The 17,500-nt window shown below is 46.9% G+C and overlaps 2 protein-coding genes across 4 annotated transcripts in view; one reads left to right on the top strand and one right to left on the bottom strand.

Moving 5' to 3' along the window:
* Positions 1-6,793, top strand: part of shc2 (SHC (Src homology 2 domain containing) transforming protein 2) — a 22,067-nt gene extending 15,274 nt beyond the window's left edge. For 2 of the 3 annotated variants that reach the window (XM_062556476.1, XM_062556477.1), the window contains exons 10-15: positions 1,368-1,524; positions 2,438-2,573; positions 2,895-3,065; positions 3,501-3,790; positions 4,144-4,301; positions 4,591-6,793. In XM_062556476.1, the coding sequence (XP_062412460.1) occupies positions 1,368-1,524; positions 2,438-2,573; positions 2,895-3,065; positions 3,501-3,790; positions 4,144-4,272 (883 nt within the window). In that variant the 3' untranslated portion in view covers positions 4,273-4,301; positions 4,591-6,793. The remainder of the gene's footprint in view (positions 1-1,367; positions 1,525-2,437; positions 2,574-2,894; positions 3,066-3,500; positions 3,791-4,143; positions 4,302-4,590) is intronic. The other variant, XM_062556478.1, reaches the window with a different exon arrangement.
* Positions 6,794-7,521: 728 nt separating this feature from the next.
* Positions 7,522-17,500, bottom strand: part of LOC134102380 (ankyrin repeat domain-containing protein 24-like) — an 11,390-nt gene continuing 1,411 nt past the window's right edge. Inside the window, exons 4-12 of the mRNA XM_062556466.1 lie at positions 17,499-17,500; positions 15,330-15,493; positions 13,789-14,726; positions 12,305-12,645; positions 11,536-11,769; positions 10,601-10,777; positions 9,735-9,881; positions 8,345-8,410; positions 7,522-7,988 (exon numbers count right to left, since the gene is read on the bottom strand). The exon at positions 17,499-17,500 is cut by the window's right edge and continues 180 nt beyond it. Of these exons, the coding sequence (XP_062412450.1) occupies positions 7,914-7,988; positions 8,345-8,410; positions 9,735-9,881; positions 10,601-10,777; positions 11,536-11,769; positions 12,305-12,645; positions 13,789-14,726; positions 15,330-15,493; positions 17,499-17,500 (2,144 nt within the window). The 3' untranslated portion in view covers positions 7,522-7,913. The remainder of the gene's footprint in view (positions 7,989-8,344; positions 8,411-9,734; positions 9,882-10,600; positions 10,778-11,535; positions 11,770-12,304; positions 12,646-13,788; positions 14,727-15,329; positions 15,494-17,498) is intronic.

Genomic DNA, 17,500 nt, shown 5'->3' with positions numbered 1-17,500 from the left:
CCCAGATTCGTTAAGAAGCTCTTTAGTGCTAAGAACTTCTTAGGAGCGTTCTTAGAACGTTCTTAGAGCGCTCCTAAGAAGTTTTTAGCACTTAAGAGCTTCTTAACGAATCTGGGCAACCCGGCCATTGACTGTATGTGAGTTAACATTGTAAAATTGTTTCATGGGCCACAACAGAGATATAGATCCCTCTTAAGAGGTAACTTCTTAACTTAACTTCTTAAGTAGCCACTGATTGATGTGAAATTTTGTCAGTTTTCTCACTCACTTACTCACTCATAATGGTCCTCCCAGTCAATATATTTTAAATATCAGTACAAGATTATGTTTTGAAGGTTAGACTAAGGTTCGGTTAAATGTCTGACGTGTATTTTTTTCTTTCCATGAATCGAAAAGACCAACTCACACTCACACTCACACCTAGAGAGAGATATGACCTTTGACTATAAATTAACGTCACAAAATGGTGCATCTACTCTCACAACATAGTGTATGTGTCCTTACTCACCGATGTAATAGCATACCCTCAGATGCAACACCTGCAGTCAGAAGCATTTCTCATGCACAGTGTAGACTGACACTGGAGCTGAGGTCTGGCGGAATTCACACTTTCTTGAGCAAAACCATTGTTTTGCATGAGCATTGCCTTTGCAGCACTGTAAGATGAGTGTCATCGTCAGCTTGTAGTCATGCATACATACATGCATACATACATACATACAGTACATACATATATGCATGTTTGTGTGTGCGTGTGTGTGTGTGTGTGTGTGTGTGTGTGTGTGTGTGTGTGAGAGAGAGAGAGAGAGGGAGGGAGAAAGAGTGTGTGCGCATGTGTGTGTGTGTTTGTGTGTTTTTGTGTGTGTGTGAGAGGAAAGATGATCCTCTATGTTCAGATTTCAGGACATGGTCCTATTCTCATCTGAAGCGATAGTGATCTCTGAGCCGCACACATACAGATAGTCTATACGGCATACACAGATCATAGATAAGATGTGTCTCAGTAGAGGCCAGTGGATCATGGTGGCAGTCATGGCCCATTTTTCTGTCTCCCAGACTTCCTCATTCTGCACTTTCTGGCACAGAAAGTATGTGGCCTAATTGCATTTCATGTCTCAGACACACACACACACACACACACGCACAAACAGAGACACACACACAGTCATGTCCCACACACGCGCACACAAGCAAAGACACACACACACACACACACACACACGCACATACACACACACACACAGTCATGTCCCACACACGCGCACACAAACAGAGACACACACACACACACACACACACACACACACAGTCATACGAGGGTGCAGTCACTGACCCTTTTGTTGCTTCTGTGACATGGCGTTCTCCAGAGTCATCCGCACGGAGGAGTCTGCGTGGGGGGAAGACGAGGAGTCGTCGGAGCACGACTACTACAACAGCATCCCCGGCAAGGAGCCGCCACTAGGGGGCGTGGTGGACTCCCGGCTACGCCACACCCCGAGCCACGTCCAGAACAGAACATCACAGGTCCGTCTCCAGCACTGTTGTCTGTGTTTATGTGTTTGTTTGTTTGTTTGTCCCTCTACCGCAGGGATTTCATCACGTACAGCATTACTAGGGACATTTAACCAGCCAAAACGACTTTATCAACCTCCTATAAATGATTACATGTATATGCTGCTGAAATATGTTGTAGAGCATTCTATACAGACCTATGGGCTTTTGAATAGAAATGAACACAGTGATCCACCACTATAAGTACAACTGTGCCATTTTACTGTTGCCTCAAAGGGGGCGGCAGTTTTGCTGCACCCTGCAATAAAATAGCCCGGCGTGGACGGCTTAATGAACGTGAACTCGTTAGCCTCCCACCATCGACCCCTAATTATTGAGCTGCCAACTTGATGACATTGTCCTCTCCTCTGCGCGTCTGAGGGCGTGAGCCGAGAGCAGCGGCGGCGGCGGCGGCGTCCCTCGTCGTGGACTCGGTGACACTCACAACGACGTGCCTCCTCCCTGCTAAAGAAGCGAAAAACAATTCAGCGCCCAGTCGATGCTGTCCACATGGCCCTCCCTCCCTCCCGCCGTTTGCCCGTGGTTTGCCCGTGGTTGGGGCTGCGTCGGGGCAGGGCGCTTTAATAACCTCCCACTTCTCCGGCCTGACATTTGGCTGCTGCTTATTCAAACTGATGTGGTGATTACGCGAGGCTTACACAGTTACGGGAGCGGCTGGAGATGGGCGGCCGAGGCTGGGAATGACCTTCCACAGAGCCTGCCGCCGCCGCTGCTGCAGTAATAATGCCCTGGCTAATGTGATTTGGGCCTCTGCTCTCCCCTCTCCACTCCTCTCCTCTCTTATTCTCTCCTCTCCTCTCATCTCCTCTCCTCTCCTCTCCTCTCCTCTCCTCTCCTCTCCTCTCCTCTCCTCTCATCTCCTCAGATGGGCTCCCCGGGCAGGAGAGACACCGCCGTCGCCGCTGCCTCCTCCTGCTCCTCCTCCTCCACCACCTCCTCCCTCCCTGCATCACAGATCTGTAGTGAGCTGCACTGGGACACAGAGACCAACGGCGGCTCAGGTGAGACACCTGCTGGTGGAGGCAAGAAGGGGTCTGTGAATAGGTCAGGGGGAAGCCACCACATCTCATTACGTCACAAAATAGTTGTAGTAGTCTCAACCATTTCAATAGAGCAAAATGTGATGTAAGACTGTAATGTTAAGCTCCAAACCCTTAGCACAAGAGCACTGGAAAAAACATGCTTTTATGGCCTTTATGGCGTTTGCCTTTTAATGTTAAGCTATCTTGGTAACATTTATTTGTAAATGTTTGCTTGCACCACTTTCTGAGGTGTGTTACAAAAAAAGGTAGGGACTTAAAGTGTCTTCCTTTGGGCTTCAGGGTTGACGTCAGACGGGTACCTGCGAGCTGATGGCCACCCCCCTGGAAGTCGGGACTACGAGGAGCACCTGTATGTCAACACCCAGAACCTGGACAACCTGGAGAACGCAGCCAATGGTGGGAGAGGGGTCCGGGGACCAGAGAGCCCCAAGAAAGATATTTTTGATATGAGTGAGTCCACAGGCCACAAGGGATTATGGGAGTTTGAGTTTTTGAGGGTATAGGTGTTAGGTAAATCCTCAACAAGATTTTTAGAATACTCTCTTAAGATCTAAATAAGAAATAGGAATAATTAAGTATTTGTAAACTAAATACTTATACTCTAAACGCTATCTCATAAAGCCATAGGGGCAATTGCTCTGCCGCTAGTCTGGAGTTTAACACGGTTTTAAACTGGAGTTAGAGTTGGGAGTTGGAGTTTAAAACCGTGTTAAACTCTACACTAGCGACAGAACAATTGCTCCGTACAGTCTAAATGTGTTGTCTAAACTGTTTTGTTGTCTAAACTGTTTTCAATGTAAACATTATCCACTGCCATGAATGTGAATGTTTAGGCGTAAAGATAATGCGTGTGAGAGCCTGACGTTGGTGTGTGCTGCTCCTCAGGGCCGTTTGAGGACGCGCTGCGTCTGCACGAGGCGGCGGGCGTGTGCGTGCTGGAGGACTGCTGGCCGAGCCCGCCTCGTCGCCGCGCCCCCGTGGCCCCCACCGAGGAGCAGCTGCGCGGGGAGGCCTGGTACCACGGCCGCATGAGCCGCCGCGACGCCGAGAGGCTGCTGGTGCGCGACGGCGACTTCCTGGTGCGCGACAGCGCCACCAACCCAGGCCAGTACGTGCTGACGGGCATGCACTGCGGCCTGCCCAAGCACCTGCTGCTGGTTGACCCGGAGGGAGTGGTGAGTCAGGAGGACCTCAGAGTCTTTTTTTTTTGTTCGGTTGTTCCAGTCGTCAGTTTAATCTCCGGATCTCACTGCTGATGTAATTCATTATAAATGGGGTTTTATTTTTTAAAGATAAGGTCTCTGGGAGAAAAGCACATACTGTGTTAGTATTGTCCTTAAATCCCCAGTATTATTACCGAACAAACAGATTAACTGCAGTTAATGGCTGACAGGACTGGAACATATCCCAACTCTATCTTTAACAACCCCTTAGCCCTGTTAGTTTGGTTAAAAACAGGAGAATAAAGAGGCCAGGTGGTCTGTATTTACAGTTGTGTTTTCGCTCTGTCTGCTGCTTGGCTCTGCAGGTCCGCACCAAAGATATGCTGTTCGAGAGCATCAGTCACCTGATCAACTACCACCTCCGCAACGAGCTGCCCATCGTGGCAGCCGAGAGCGAGCTGCACCTGCAGCAGGTGGTCTGTCGCAAGCTGTGACCACGCCACACCACACCCGTCTCACACAGGTGAGGGGACAGTCACAGCACACACCAGCACACACAGCGGTCTACACAAGAAAAGAGCCGTTGAGAAAGTCATCAGAACTATTTGACCCTTTTTACATTCAGAAGGCTCGTGGTCAGATCAGTCTATTTCATGCTTATCACTGATTGAAAGTTGCCAAAAAAGTCAATAATGCAAATATTTGTGAGAAAATGATATTGCAAAATCATGTTGAGTAGGAAATATTCAAATGAGATACCTATACTGTATTAGACACTGGAATGAAATCTTTGTGTTTTTTCCTGTTTTTAGGTGACAGACGTCCACCCCTCCCAGTGGCTGTGAGAAGCTCCTCATCCTAAACAGACTCTTTGCCTACAAAGGCTTAACACACACACATACACACACACATACACACACACACACACACACACACACACACACACACACACACACACACACACACACACACACACACACACACACACACACACACACACACACACACAGATACAGTACCTCCGCATGGCCTCGCTATAAGCTAACAAGTGCTGTGATGACCCGTGGCCCCGTGTCTGCCACCCACAGAACAGTGAGACAAGAGGGGGCAGATACAGTAGTACCCTTAATCACACACACACACACACACACACACACACACACACACACACACACACACACACACACACACACACTCACACACACACACACACACACACACAGATACTGTACATACATACACACACACACACACACACACACACACACACACACACACACACACACATACACACAGATAAAATTGGCTGAATATCTGACTGATACCTGGTTGCTACTAACTAACTCACTGAAGGATCCTGCAAAGTGTGCACCTCTACTTTCAGACTGTTACCAGGTTACTTGGAAATATGAGGAAGTCTTTTTCTGGAAGTATAAAGTCTGTTCCTAGAAATTTCCAAAATAATTTCATTCATTTGTCAAGGCTTTCACCCATGACCAGAGACATTCCATAGTGTAATTAAATCATTTAGTCAATGGTAACACATGATGGCTGTCATGGTAGCTGCCTAGTGCCATGAAAACCAACGGACTGATTGACAATGACATCAATCAGTGACCAGGAGACACATTCTTGATGTTATTTTTTGCTGGATGCACAGTACTTCTACAAAAAGTCTATCCACGTTAAACCATCTCAGGATGCTGGCTTTAAGTTGGTTTGAGCCTCTTGGCTGGCTGAACATGTTTAATTTATTACAGAGTGGGTACTTTTCTGTGATATTAGATCAAAAACGATATTCTATGTTATTAAATCCATCCTGTGTTATCGCTGAATCACTTCTGATATTCTACGGCCTCAGGACCAGACAATAGAGGAAGTCTTTCTATCATAATTTATGGTTCTCTCTCTAGAAGAACTTGTCGATGTTCTGCTGCAGACGTTCTAGCTAGCAGAGAGTACAATCATGTATGTAACCGATTGGAAACATCAGAAGGACACTACTGATGTTTTCATCTAGAAGTTCTAGCTCCCCCCACTTCCTGTTCACATCCTTTTGTAAAGTTCAGCTCGTGGCGTCGGTACCCCAGATGGCCCGGTTTTCCTGTCAGGGCATCTTGTACTTGGTTTAACCCTTTCTTGGTACCTCAGCTAACCTATTGCAATGCCGTGGTTCAGACAGTATGACACCACCCGCTTGTCTCTAACTACCAATAAGTGCTATACTCAGCCATGCCCAGTGTTCCTAATACAGCACATGTAGACGGCTGTACAGACTCCTATTGACTCACTCAAGTGTTAAAATAGTCCAGTGCCTTAAGTATACACATAGGGTATGTTTTTGCTGAACGTCATGTTTTTTTGTTTGTCCATCTGTGCTGCTCATGATGGTGATGTGAAGGTTCGTTTATTGGGTGAATACACCGATCGCGAGTAAAGGGAGCACTCATCAGTCCTACTGATAGTTGTTTATTGTCTGCTGGACAATGGCCACACTGTGACCATGGAGATTGAGTCCATATGGATACACAATCAGAACACAGTCACACACACACACACACACACACAGACACACACACACACAGAGAGAGAAAGACACACACACACACACACACACACACACACACACACACACACACACACACACACACACACACACACACACACACACACACACACACACACACACACACAGGAAGTGCACCACCATTTTATCACTCTTCCTTTGACTCCTTCCTTTGCTTTTCAGTGGAGCTGCATTGCCTGTGGCAGCATGTTCAACCGACCAGAGAATGACTGATAGGTTATAGCCCTGTGTGATTGATCAGGTACGGCTGTGTGAGTGTGCATGTGTGTCATGTGAGAGAGGGAAGGGAGGGTTCTCTCTGCAACGTCAGCTTTCTTTTAGCCTAGCATAGGGATGAGAGAAATGATATAATTTATAGTTGCTTCCTCAGGACTTTCTTGAATCTGCTCCCCTTCCAACCTAATGTCTTTTCAATAAAAGGATGATAAAAATGACAAGACCATGAGTTGGTATGTTCAACTTGGACTGTTTTTGCTACAAATGTGTTGTGACCAGAATGTGGTAGAGGAGAGACCAAATAGTATTTTCTTTTTGGAAGATGGTTCAAAATGGGTAATTATCCATTTGTATAGCTCAACATTATACATTGCAATACATGGTTAGTACCCTTTTTCTTCAGCTAAATAACTAACAAGCTCTTCAGCTCTTCTTCAGTAAAAGTCAGCTGAGGATTCAATACTGGATGTTGCTGATGATGCAGATAGTCCAAGGTTACTACATTTTCACTCAATACTCTCTGTTAACTATATTCAAGGATACAAGACGACCTTGACCATCACTGCAATCCCTCTGAGTTAGTTATAAAATGATGTTGGCTTCATCTGAACAATGTCTTGAAGTGGGAGAAATGCTTTTCAGTGGCTTAAGTTAAGTGAACAGGCTTTTACCCGTTCTGTGCTGGAGAGTCATGTATTGTTTAATATCCATAAACACAGATTAAACAGGCAAGAAGACACTATATTTTCCTGCTTAAGAACTACCATAGTGGCAGAGGAACATCCGGAGTGATCCTGGCTTTCATGTTAATAAGCGGTCGATACCCCCCATATTTCATAATCGATTCTGCCCTAAGAGGGCAATCGTTGAAGAGACTGTTGAATCGTTGACTGCATTGAGCTGAAGGCATTTGTGGTAGAGAAATGATGATGAGAGTAGGAGCTGCACGCCGTCTCTCCTTATTTATTGAAAGAATAAGGTACAAAAAAAGCAACCTCTAAGCCCACACAAGAAACAGAAAATATACTGATGATGATGTCTCGAAAAATCAATACAGATAAATTGTATATTTATTCCTCTGTCACCATCAAAATACAGGCTACTGTAAGTCTCTCCAAAGGCCTCTCGAGCAATCAATGAGTTCAGTCACGGGACTCTAATATCATATCAGCAGCATGGCTTATACGCGGCTGCCGTCATCAATAGGGCCCCCTGGGGCCCAGGTGGACCGGCTGCATGGTAGAGTGAGTGGTGTGTGTGTCTGTGGGTGTGTGTGTGTGTGTGTGTGTGTCCCAGAGCGTGTGTTCATGATGAAGGGGGTTATTTGGCTTCTCAGGGGCTTTGGTCCCGGCTTGACATCCTCAGGATCTGGAGCAGGAGACCCTGCACCTCCTCGTCCATGCGGCCCTGAAACACACCGCAGGCACACAGCTGTGAGAGACCGGAGAGTGTGATAGCAGCCTGTTTGGCTACTGACTCCCATTTTGTTTACGAGATATCATCACAGAACGCTAATGTGTTTTGTATTTTGAAAATCTGATGTATTTTCTAGTGAAATGTACATACTGTACTCTATTGAGAGTGTGGAGGTGTGGTTTTGTGAGGATGTGTATAGGTGTGCATGTGTGTGTGCATGTGTGTGTGTGTGTCCTTCTGTGTGTGTGTGTGTGTGTGTGTGTGTGTGTGTGTGTGTGTGTGTGTGTGTGTGTGTGTGTGTGTGTATCCTTCTGTGTGTGTGTGTGTACAGTATGTGTGCATCTTACCTGCACGGCGGCCAGCAAATGAGAGCGATAAATGGCCACCACTGTCTTGTGTTTGCGCTCACAGTCCTGTGCACACACATAAACAAATGCACATCATTCAGATGAACTTTCTCCTTTTTGCACGACTACTATATCTGCTTCTTTCTTATATTCCTATATATGACTCCTGTATCAGCTCCTATCCCATCTCTCTCTCTCTCTCTCTCTCTCTCTCTCTCTCTCTCTCTCTCAAATCAAATCAAATCAAATCAAATATTGCTTTATTGGCATGAATGTGTCAAGTCATTGTTGCCAAAGCTACAAGAATAACATGTTAATAATCAACTTTACATTAGTAAGGGGATAAAAATGAAATAATTGCAAAAACAACAACAATAATAATAATAATAATATCCAAATAGTAGATCGTAAATTATGTTAAAAGGACAGTAATAGCTTCAGCAGTAGTAGGCTATTATACTGTAGAAAAGAAACTTATACAAAACAACAACAAAAACTTATAAAAAATACCTATTTATGTGCCTACTCTTACAGTATACACGTAAAGTATAATAATAATGATAAATCAAAAGAGTAGAATGTAAGAGTAGAAAATGACAGTAATAAGTTCAGCAATACTACTGTATACTGTAGAAAAAGAAACTTATAGAAACAACAACAAAAACTTATAAAAACGCCTATTTATGTAAGAGAAAATGACAGTAATAAGTTCAGCAGTACTACTGTATACTGTGGAAAAAGAAACTTATATAAAACAACAACAAAAAAAACACCTATTTATGGGCCTACTCTTAAGTTTTCCCTTGTTTTATGGCAGGTCATAATGTAATCTGCAGCTAGGCATGTACAGCTTGGTTCCTCTCCCATTAATATATATATTTTCCTTTGAGGAGATAGATTTTCAAATTCTGCGATTTGCTTTTTGAATTCGGCAAAAAAGGAATCCCTTACAGATGTATAACTAATGCAATTGAGAAGGAAATGTTCCTCGTTTTCTACATCATTTAAGCAGTAACTACATTTTCTCATATGCCTAGGGACCCACGTTTGTCTATGTCTGCCCGTTTCAATGTGTAGGTTATGGTCACTGATTCTGTATTTTGTCAGTGTTGTTCTTTTCTTTCTATCTTTTATTTTACTTAAATATGGGGCTAAACAATAATTTCTGTTCAGGCTTCTGTATATCTCTAGTTTATCATTCGTTTTTATTTCTTCCTTCCAGAAATTAATGTAATGCATTTGATTTGTATTGTTACTTGTTAATTGTTATTTGTATCTCTCTCTCTCTATCTCTCTCTTTCTTTCTCTCTCTGACTCTCTCTATCATTCTCTCTCTCTCTCTCTCTCTCTAACCCACGTGGGATATGTTCAGGCTGTGCTGCACACTCACCTGCAGCTGCTGGGTCAGTGCAGAAACACGGTTCTGCAGCGCCACCTGCTGGCCAGGGTTGCCAGGGGGAGGCACGCCACCCAGCGGAGGGCTCAGAGCACCCAGAGCCTCCTTCAGACGGAACACCTCTTTAGACAGCTCAGTGATCTAGCAACAGGCAGACACAAAAAAGGACAGGGAGAGAGAGAGAGAGAGAGAGAGAAAAAGAAGGAGAGGGAGGGAGAGAGAGAAGGAGAGACAGAGAGAGAGAGAGGCAGGGAAAGACAGAGGGAGAGAGAGGATAAAAAGCATATAAGACTATGGGCTTGATTATGTTTGTTTTTAGAATTCGCTATGCGTGATCCAATCACAAAATGGTGAGCCGAGGCACATCATTGTTTACATATTCAAAGTGTACAGCCAGAAATGCTGCTGACCACTTGTGTTTTGATTGCACCATTGCCAACGCCACACTCAGAACTCCCATTGTCTGGGACGCTTTAGTGTTCTACAAAATACAGTATATCTGGTCCACTGTGTCTAAGACCATCTAAGCAAGTGGTTTGAGTGATCACATCACAATGTGTCTTGGTGATTGTTTACACTTATATTTAGAACTGACCACTGGTGATCGCATGTCCTACTAAATTAGGCAGCAGTTTTTTCATTGACATTTTGTTTCATTGTTCTCTCCCTTCCTCTATCTATTCCTCTCTATCTGTCCATTACTATAAACTCCAGTGTCCCTCTTCACTGTCCAGGGTGCGTCGTGAATAAAGTTCACTGCGACCAAATTTGCTCCCAATTTTGTATGTCAAAACCATGATGTTTTGGGCCAGTAAGCCCTCACACGAAACAGAACAGGGTGTGTGGTGTGCGTGTCCCACCTTGCGGTCCTTCTCCTTGAGGAGGCCCTGCGAGTGCTGGATGTCCTGGTGCAGCTGCTGGACGTGGCTGGACTGGGCCTGCAGCTCCTCCAGCTGCTTCTGCACGGCCGCCACCTGGGCCTCGGCCACCTGCCGCTCGCTCTTGTTGAACAGAGCCTCCCGCTGCACCTGGAACACCTGTCCACAGAGAGAGAGAGAGAGAGAGAGAGAGAGAGAGAGAGAGAGAGAGATGGATGGAAGGACAGAAAGGAGAGAGGAAGTACAGGGTTGATGGAAAGGAAGACAAAAAGAGGGATGCACAAGGAAAGAGAGAGTACAGTTAATAAGAAAAAGGGGAATGCCTCATACTAAATTGTCATGCTATACATGACATGGAGGTCCATCGAAGTTCTGAATCATGGCAGTAAACCAAATGGACCACATGTCTGTAATTCTGCCAATCCTACAACTCAAATCAGTGATAAAAAAGCACGCTGGTGAACAGCTGGATGCATTTATTATCACTGACTCATTTTAAGATTGATGCAGAATATATGTGGTGCATTCAATCCATCTGGGACTCAAATATTTCAATCAATACATCAATTAAATCAATACACTTCACAAACCAAACAAAAACACACTTAAGTGACTATACTGCTGGGTACTTTGCGTACAGGGATATACTTACAGGTGACAGTATGCATGCATGAAAGGAAGAGAAGGTTCATCATCGTACACTACAGAAATGAACAAACACTCCTACATAACTCTAGGCCTACCAGTCCATCACTTTCAAATGACATACACTCAGATGTTATATCTTCCCCGCTCTCACTTTTTATGCATACATGTCCCCACACGTAACACATGCACACACAGACAGACACATATATAGACATACAGGCACACACAAACACACACACACACACACTCAGAGATGTGACGAGGCTGACCTCGGTGCAGGTCTTGTCGTGCTTGCGCTGGAGGTCGGCCATGCGCGCGGTCAGGGCGTTGATCTCGGCCTGCAGCGAGAGGCGCTGGGCCTCGTGGTCCTCCTGCGACACCAGGCCCTGCTGCATGGCCTTCTGGGACTTGAGCTCCTTCAGCTCCGTCTCCTTCTCGCTCAGCGCCTCCTGCGCCGCCTGTGCTTTACTCACGCTCTCCTCCAGGGAGCGCTGCAGCTCCGCCTAAACTCGCACAGGAGCAGAGGCAGGGGGTCAGAGGTCAGCTTCACCAAACAACCACATCTGTAACCAACACCTGTCCAATTAGGTTCAAGGAATATCAAGAAGAATACATTATCATTGCCACGATAATCTCTTCAATGAATACCCTTTCAATAATTAAGAAAAACTCTCTTCTTATTAAACCAGTAAAATATGCAATTCTGGCATCGTCCACCAGAAGGTGCTGCTGGACAGACACAAATGGAAGCCATTGAATAGTCATGTTGGTAAAACAAAGCGGTCATAATTGGACATAGAAAGCTCCCAAAAGGAAAACACAAGACAACTTTGTTAACAGCATAGCATTCATTCAACTGACCCTAAAATGGAAACTTAAGGGAACATTTGGTGAATCCTTGAAGAAGCTCACCACTGAAGTACACACATACAGATGCGTTCCATCAACAGGACTTTAATTTAGCTGACTGTAAGGAGAGACCACTTCAGTAGCGGAATAGTCCAGATCAAACCCGGTGTCTGAGCGCGTCCAGCCTACCTTGACCTTGTCGTGCTCCTCTTTGCTGACCAGGTCCTGCGCGGCGCCCTGCAGCTGCTCCTGTAGCCTGGCGGCCTGGGCCTGGGCCTGGCACCTCAGCGCCGCCTCGCGCTGCAGCTCGGCCGCCGTCTGGGCCAGCTGCTCGGACAGGCCCTCCAGCGCCTCCTGGTGCCGGGCCAGCGGCACTGCGCCCTGCTGCAGTCGCAGCGCGTCCTGGGCCCGGCCCTCGCGCTCGGCGCACAGCGAGTCCAGCGCCTGCGACGCCTCCTGCCGCGCCGCCTCCAGCTCCGCACGCACCGCCGCCAGCGTCTGACCCGTGCCCGCGCCGCGCAGCGAGCGCTCTGATTGGACACAGAGCAGAGCGATGATTGTATAAGTATAATTTATATACTTTTTGGATCCCGTGAGGGACATTCATTCTCTGCATTTAACCCAATTTCATCGAATTAGTGAACCCACTGTGAGGTGATATCATACACTAACCCAGAGCAGTGAGCTGCCTGCCCAACCAGCGGCGCTTGGGGAGCAGTGAGGGGTTAGATGCCTTGCTCAAGCACCGTGGACTGGTCAGGGATCGAACAGGGAACCCTCCGGTTTCAAGCTTGAAGCCCTAAGCCCATTGTTGGCTGGGTTTAGCAGTGTATGCCATGTAGTGTTTATTGTTTTACTGTTACTTCTGTTAGTTAGTTTCAATTATTATTGTTATTATTACTATTAGAGTTTATTATTAGAGGGACAGATACAGTATAGACAAACTGAAAACAGCTATCTGAAGCAAGTATCATGGTGTTATTATAGCTTCTCAATGAGAGCCAATAGCCCATAACTGTATGGCTAACTGGCACTGTGAGCTGCTGCAATGTAAATCTGAAAGAATACGCAGAGGCTAATTTGAAAATGGGCCTAAGGGTAGATGGGCCTGTTTTTGCAGCGGTAACTAGGACACGCACACATACACAAACTAACTCTCAAACGCTGGCTTTCCAAGAATGCAAGCAGGCTTCCATCTGCTGTGGAGTTATTTCTGCGCAGCAGAAATTAAAAGATTAGAAGCACTGGTTTATTTTCAGCTCCCTCATGGGAGAGAATAAGAGAGGGCAAGAGTGTATGTGTGAGAGAGAGAGAGAGAGAGAGAGAAAAAGAGAGCAACAGGACTGAGAGTTGTGGTGGTCTGGTCTCCTTGAGTGGTGTTGGTAGGACACTTTGCTGCCTAAGCAATACGCTTGAAACAATGAGAAAACCAGAACAAATGGAAGACATCTGGCAAAGACAACTAAAGCGCCACTACATGTAATAATTAGCTGCTTTTTTGATGAAGCTTTTTAGAAGCAACTGCTCTAAACTTTAATTTTGATGCTTTTAGTGTTCATAATGCTCATTTAAACCTTAGTAGATTTAACTGAATTAAGTCTACACTAATTCTGTTAAAGAAGGATCCTGAAACGGAGTGATTCTGAGCTGAACGAAACACTAAGATCTCTCACCCGAGATGATGGAGCGTTCGGACCCCTCTGAGCGCTCGTCTTCGTCCTCTCCCTCCTCGTCTTCCTCGTCGCCGTGCTGCGCGGGCGGCCGGAGCCTCTCCAGGTCCAGCAGGGCGTCGTTGAGGCGCAGGGCCACTTGAGCCCTCTCGCGGGCCAGCTGGTCCAGCTGCAGGCCCATGGTGACCCGCACCTCGTCCAGCTCGGCCCGCGGCACGCTGCCCCTCAGCTGGGCCTCCAGTTCGGCCTGCCTGGCCTGCAGGTGGCGGGTCAGCGCCAGCTCCCCCTCGCCGCTCCGTCTCTCCCCGCCGGACTCCCGCGCCTCCTTCTTCACCTCCTCCTCCTCCTCCTCCTTCTGCTGTCTATTCCCCGCCAGCGAGGCCTCCAGTTCCCTCACGCGCTCTTTCAGCCTCTTCACCGTCTCACTCTCCTCCTCCTTCACTCGGTTGGTCTTTTCTTCTTCTTCTTTTTGGCGTTCATCCCTCCTTCTCTCGGCGCTGGCCTTGCGCTCCTGCTCCAGGGCTGTCTGCAGCTCGTCCACCCTCTGCCGCAGCTGTCGCGCCGCCTCGCTCTCGCCCTCCTCGCCCGTCGCCGGCGCCCGTCGCTCTGCCAGCTCCCGCTCCAGCTGTCTCACCCTCTCCCTCAGCTGCTGGGCCTCCGCCTCTCCCTCTCCACCCTCCAGGCCTCCGCTCCTCCCTCCCCCCCCGGCCTCCGCCTGCTCCACGGAGAACACCCCCACCTGCACCTGCTCCCGCAGCTCCTCCAGCTCGGCCTGGGTGGACGCCAGCTGCACCTCCAGGTTCCGCACGCGCTCCTCTGCGCCTCCTCCTCCTCCACCTCCTCCTCCACCTTCTTCTCCTCCACCATTCGTTGACTCCACAGCCTTTTTTGGCGACTCCTCCTCCCCCGGCTCCTTGACCTCCTCCGGTTTTCCCTCAGACCTGAGCAGGGGAGAGAATGGAGATGAGGAATGCTTATGAGCACGAACAAAAGCCGCAATAGGAACCACATGCTGTCTCGTGTGTGTCCACTGTCCTGAGCACCACTTTGAAGTTGGAGACAATATTTTCCCCATGAAACATGGTGATGCTCTATTTATTGCAAAGGGCCTAAGCAGCAATCTCAGGTTTCCAAAGTTGAATCACAGGCGTCAGATTAACACTAAGCCAAGCCAAGAGGAGGCAGAGTCTGAAAACCCTACTGCTATACACATGTAACAATATTTGAATGTCAACATTAGTTACCCTAATTCAACACTGTGAGCCTCGAGTCATAAAGATGACGATCCTAACTTGAAATCATAAATGTGCTTCAAACACTATATTCACTAGCCTTTCTTGCCATTAGATGACTAAATGCCCCACTATACCAGCAATGACTAAGTCCTTCGGTTTCAGCACAACTGTGCTGGTGTATATTCAACAGTGTATTACATGTAAAGGAATTGTGAAATAGGGATATTTGTTTTTGTTTGCCACTACATGCTCTCTCCTTGAGCATCGTGACAGCACCACCCTCTGCCAGACTTGTGCAGGTGGGCTCACCCTGGTTCGTCTATGCTGGAGGCCTCAGCTGCAGCCTGGGCACGGGAGTACTTCTCCTGCAGCTCCTCATACTCCTTCCTCAGGGACTCATACAGCACGGTGGGCACAAAGTCTGGCCCAGAACTCTCCATATTCGTGTCATCCTTCTCAAACATCTCCAGCATCTGTGTGAGAATTAAAGACATACAGACACACACACACACACACACACACACACACACACACACACGCAAAGAGAGAGTGCTTTCTTCAGATATATCCTCCCAGGGTCTAATGGCACAATTAGATACAGAAATTCCATACTTGCATTCTCATTTTGCAGAATGTGTGTGTGTGTGTGTGTGTGTGTGTGTGTGTGTGTGTGTGTGTGAGAGAGAGAGAGAGAGAGAGAGTGAGTGCACAGTGTGTGTTTCTGTGTGTCTTTTGCCACCTCGTGTTTTGCATTGATGTGCTCACTTCACAGGGTTTCCTTTTAGTAACAGCACAGCTGGTGTGTCCCAATATCAGCCACAGATTTCTACACCAGTAGACACACAGCAACAGGGGACTTGGATTCTGAAAGCAGCTCTCCCCCTGGCGTCATGGCACTCTTTCCAACTAAACTAGTTGTACTGGTATTCTACTTGTGCAGAAAATAACCCGACACAAGTAGTTTTTGCTTCATTAAAACATGGCAACTCATTTTGACATACGGATGTCAATGTATTGAAGTTCTCTTCGATCTCTACATAAGAACTAGGCAAAGTGGGACACTGTCTACGTGGTCTCTATCTGGGACACATTACACAGCAGGTCTTTTAGAGAGAAGTAGGTGAGTACAACGCCTGACACAAAAAAATCGGCCACACCAGTAATCAACAAACAGAACCGCTACTGGTCCCTGACTGCGCACAGACTCAAAAATACCCAGCATGCCTTGTGGGTAGAGCGGCTCTCTCCGACCCGGTCTGGCTCGGATAAGTATGACCCATTTAGAGGAGAATGTCGGCACCTCTCTCCTCGCTCCGTCTCTGCTGCTGCTTGGCTATTTATACCTGAAGCGCACAGCACCCGCAGCGGCTAGCAAACCGGTCTCTGGGTGCAGTGTGCTGACCACTCAACCGGCACTTAATCTACTCCTCAGACAAGCTCAAAAGGGTTTCTGTAGTGGGGTTTTGCGAGCAGCATCATAGACCACCTTGTAGTGGGAAAGAGCGTAAGAAAGCACTCACAAAAGCACAATTGCAGGCTCCATTTCACAAGTGAATTATAACCTTTCATATTGCTATCATTTATAACAGAGTGAATCCAGCGCAAATGTTTTTGTATTATCATTATTATTCTACTGAAAGGAAACCCTGCAAAGTCTTTTCACCAAAAAAAAACAACTGATGATTTACGTGGGGTAAAATTGCAGGCTGGCTGTGTTTAGGCGAAGTGGGATAAATGATTGTACATAATGGCAGAACTCCCGGAAGTTCCTGGAACTCTTGGAGCTTCATGAGAACCGTAGAGTTGAGGTTCTTGTGTTTGAAAGAATGTCTTCATTAGATGGATATGGTCAAATGACCTCTTAACATACCGGTAGGTTCATTCTGAAACACTTAGCTCCTGGTGTGTACATGAATTTCCACGTTTGGCACTCTTGTATGATCTGACCTCGACAAACCATGCTGGTATTATGCATGTGAGAGTCTGTGTCCATGATAAATGTGTGTATGTTTGTGTGGCTGGATGACTCCTGAGTCTGAAAGTGTAGCATGTAATCTTGTAAGGCAGCCATGAAAATATAGAAAATCAGAAAATATGGGGCAGCATAGTTAGTCTGTGCATGTGACAGTGTGTGTGTGTGTGTGTGTGTGTGTGTGTGTGTGTGTGTGTGTGTGTGTGTGTGTGTGTGTGAGAGAGTGTGTGTGTGTGTGTGTGTGTGTGTGCATGTGTGTGCGTGTGTGTGTGTGTGTGTGTGTGTGTGTGTCTGATTGTGTGAGAGTGTGTGTGTGTGTGAGTGTGTGTGTGTGTGTGTGTGTGTGTGTGTGTGTGTCTGATTGTGTGAGAGTGTGTGTGTGTGTGTGTGAGTGTGTGTGTGTGTGTGTGTGTGTGTGTGTGTGTGTGTGTGTGTGTGTGTGTGTGTGTGTGTGTGTGTGTGTGTGTGTATGTCTGTCATGTTGGATTTCATCTGGCGCTATATACCT

Source organism: Sardina pilchardus, chromosome 15, assembly GCF_963854185.1.
Source record: "Sardina pilchardus chromosome 15, fSarPil1.1, whole genome shotgun sequence".
Classification (NCBI taxonomy): domain Eukaryota; kingdom Metazoa; phylum Chordata; class Actinopteri; order Clupeiformes; family Clupeidae; genus Sardina; species Sardina pilchardus.
This window is presented reverse-complemented; position numbering and strand designations above follow the sequence as displayed.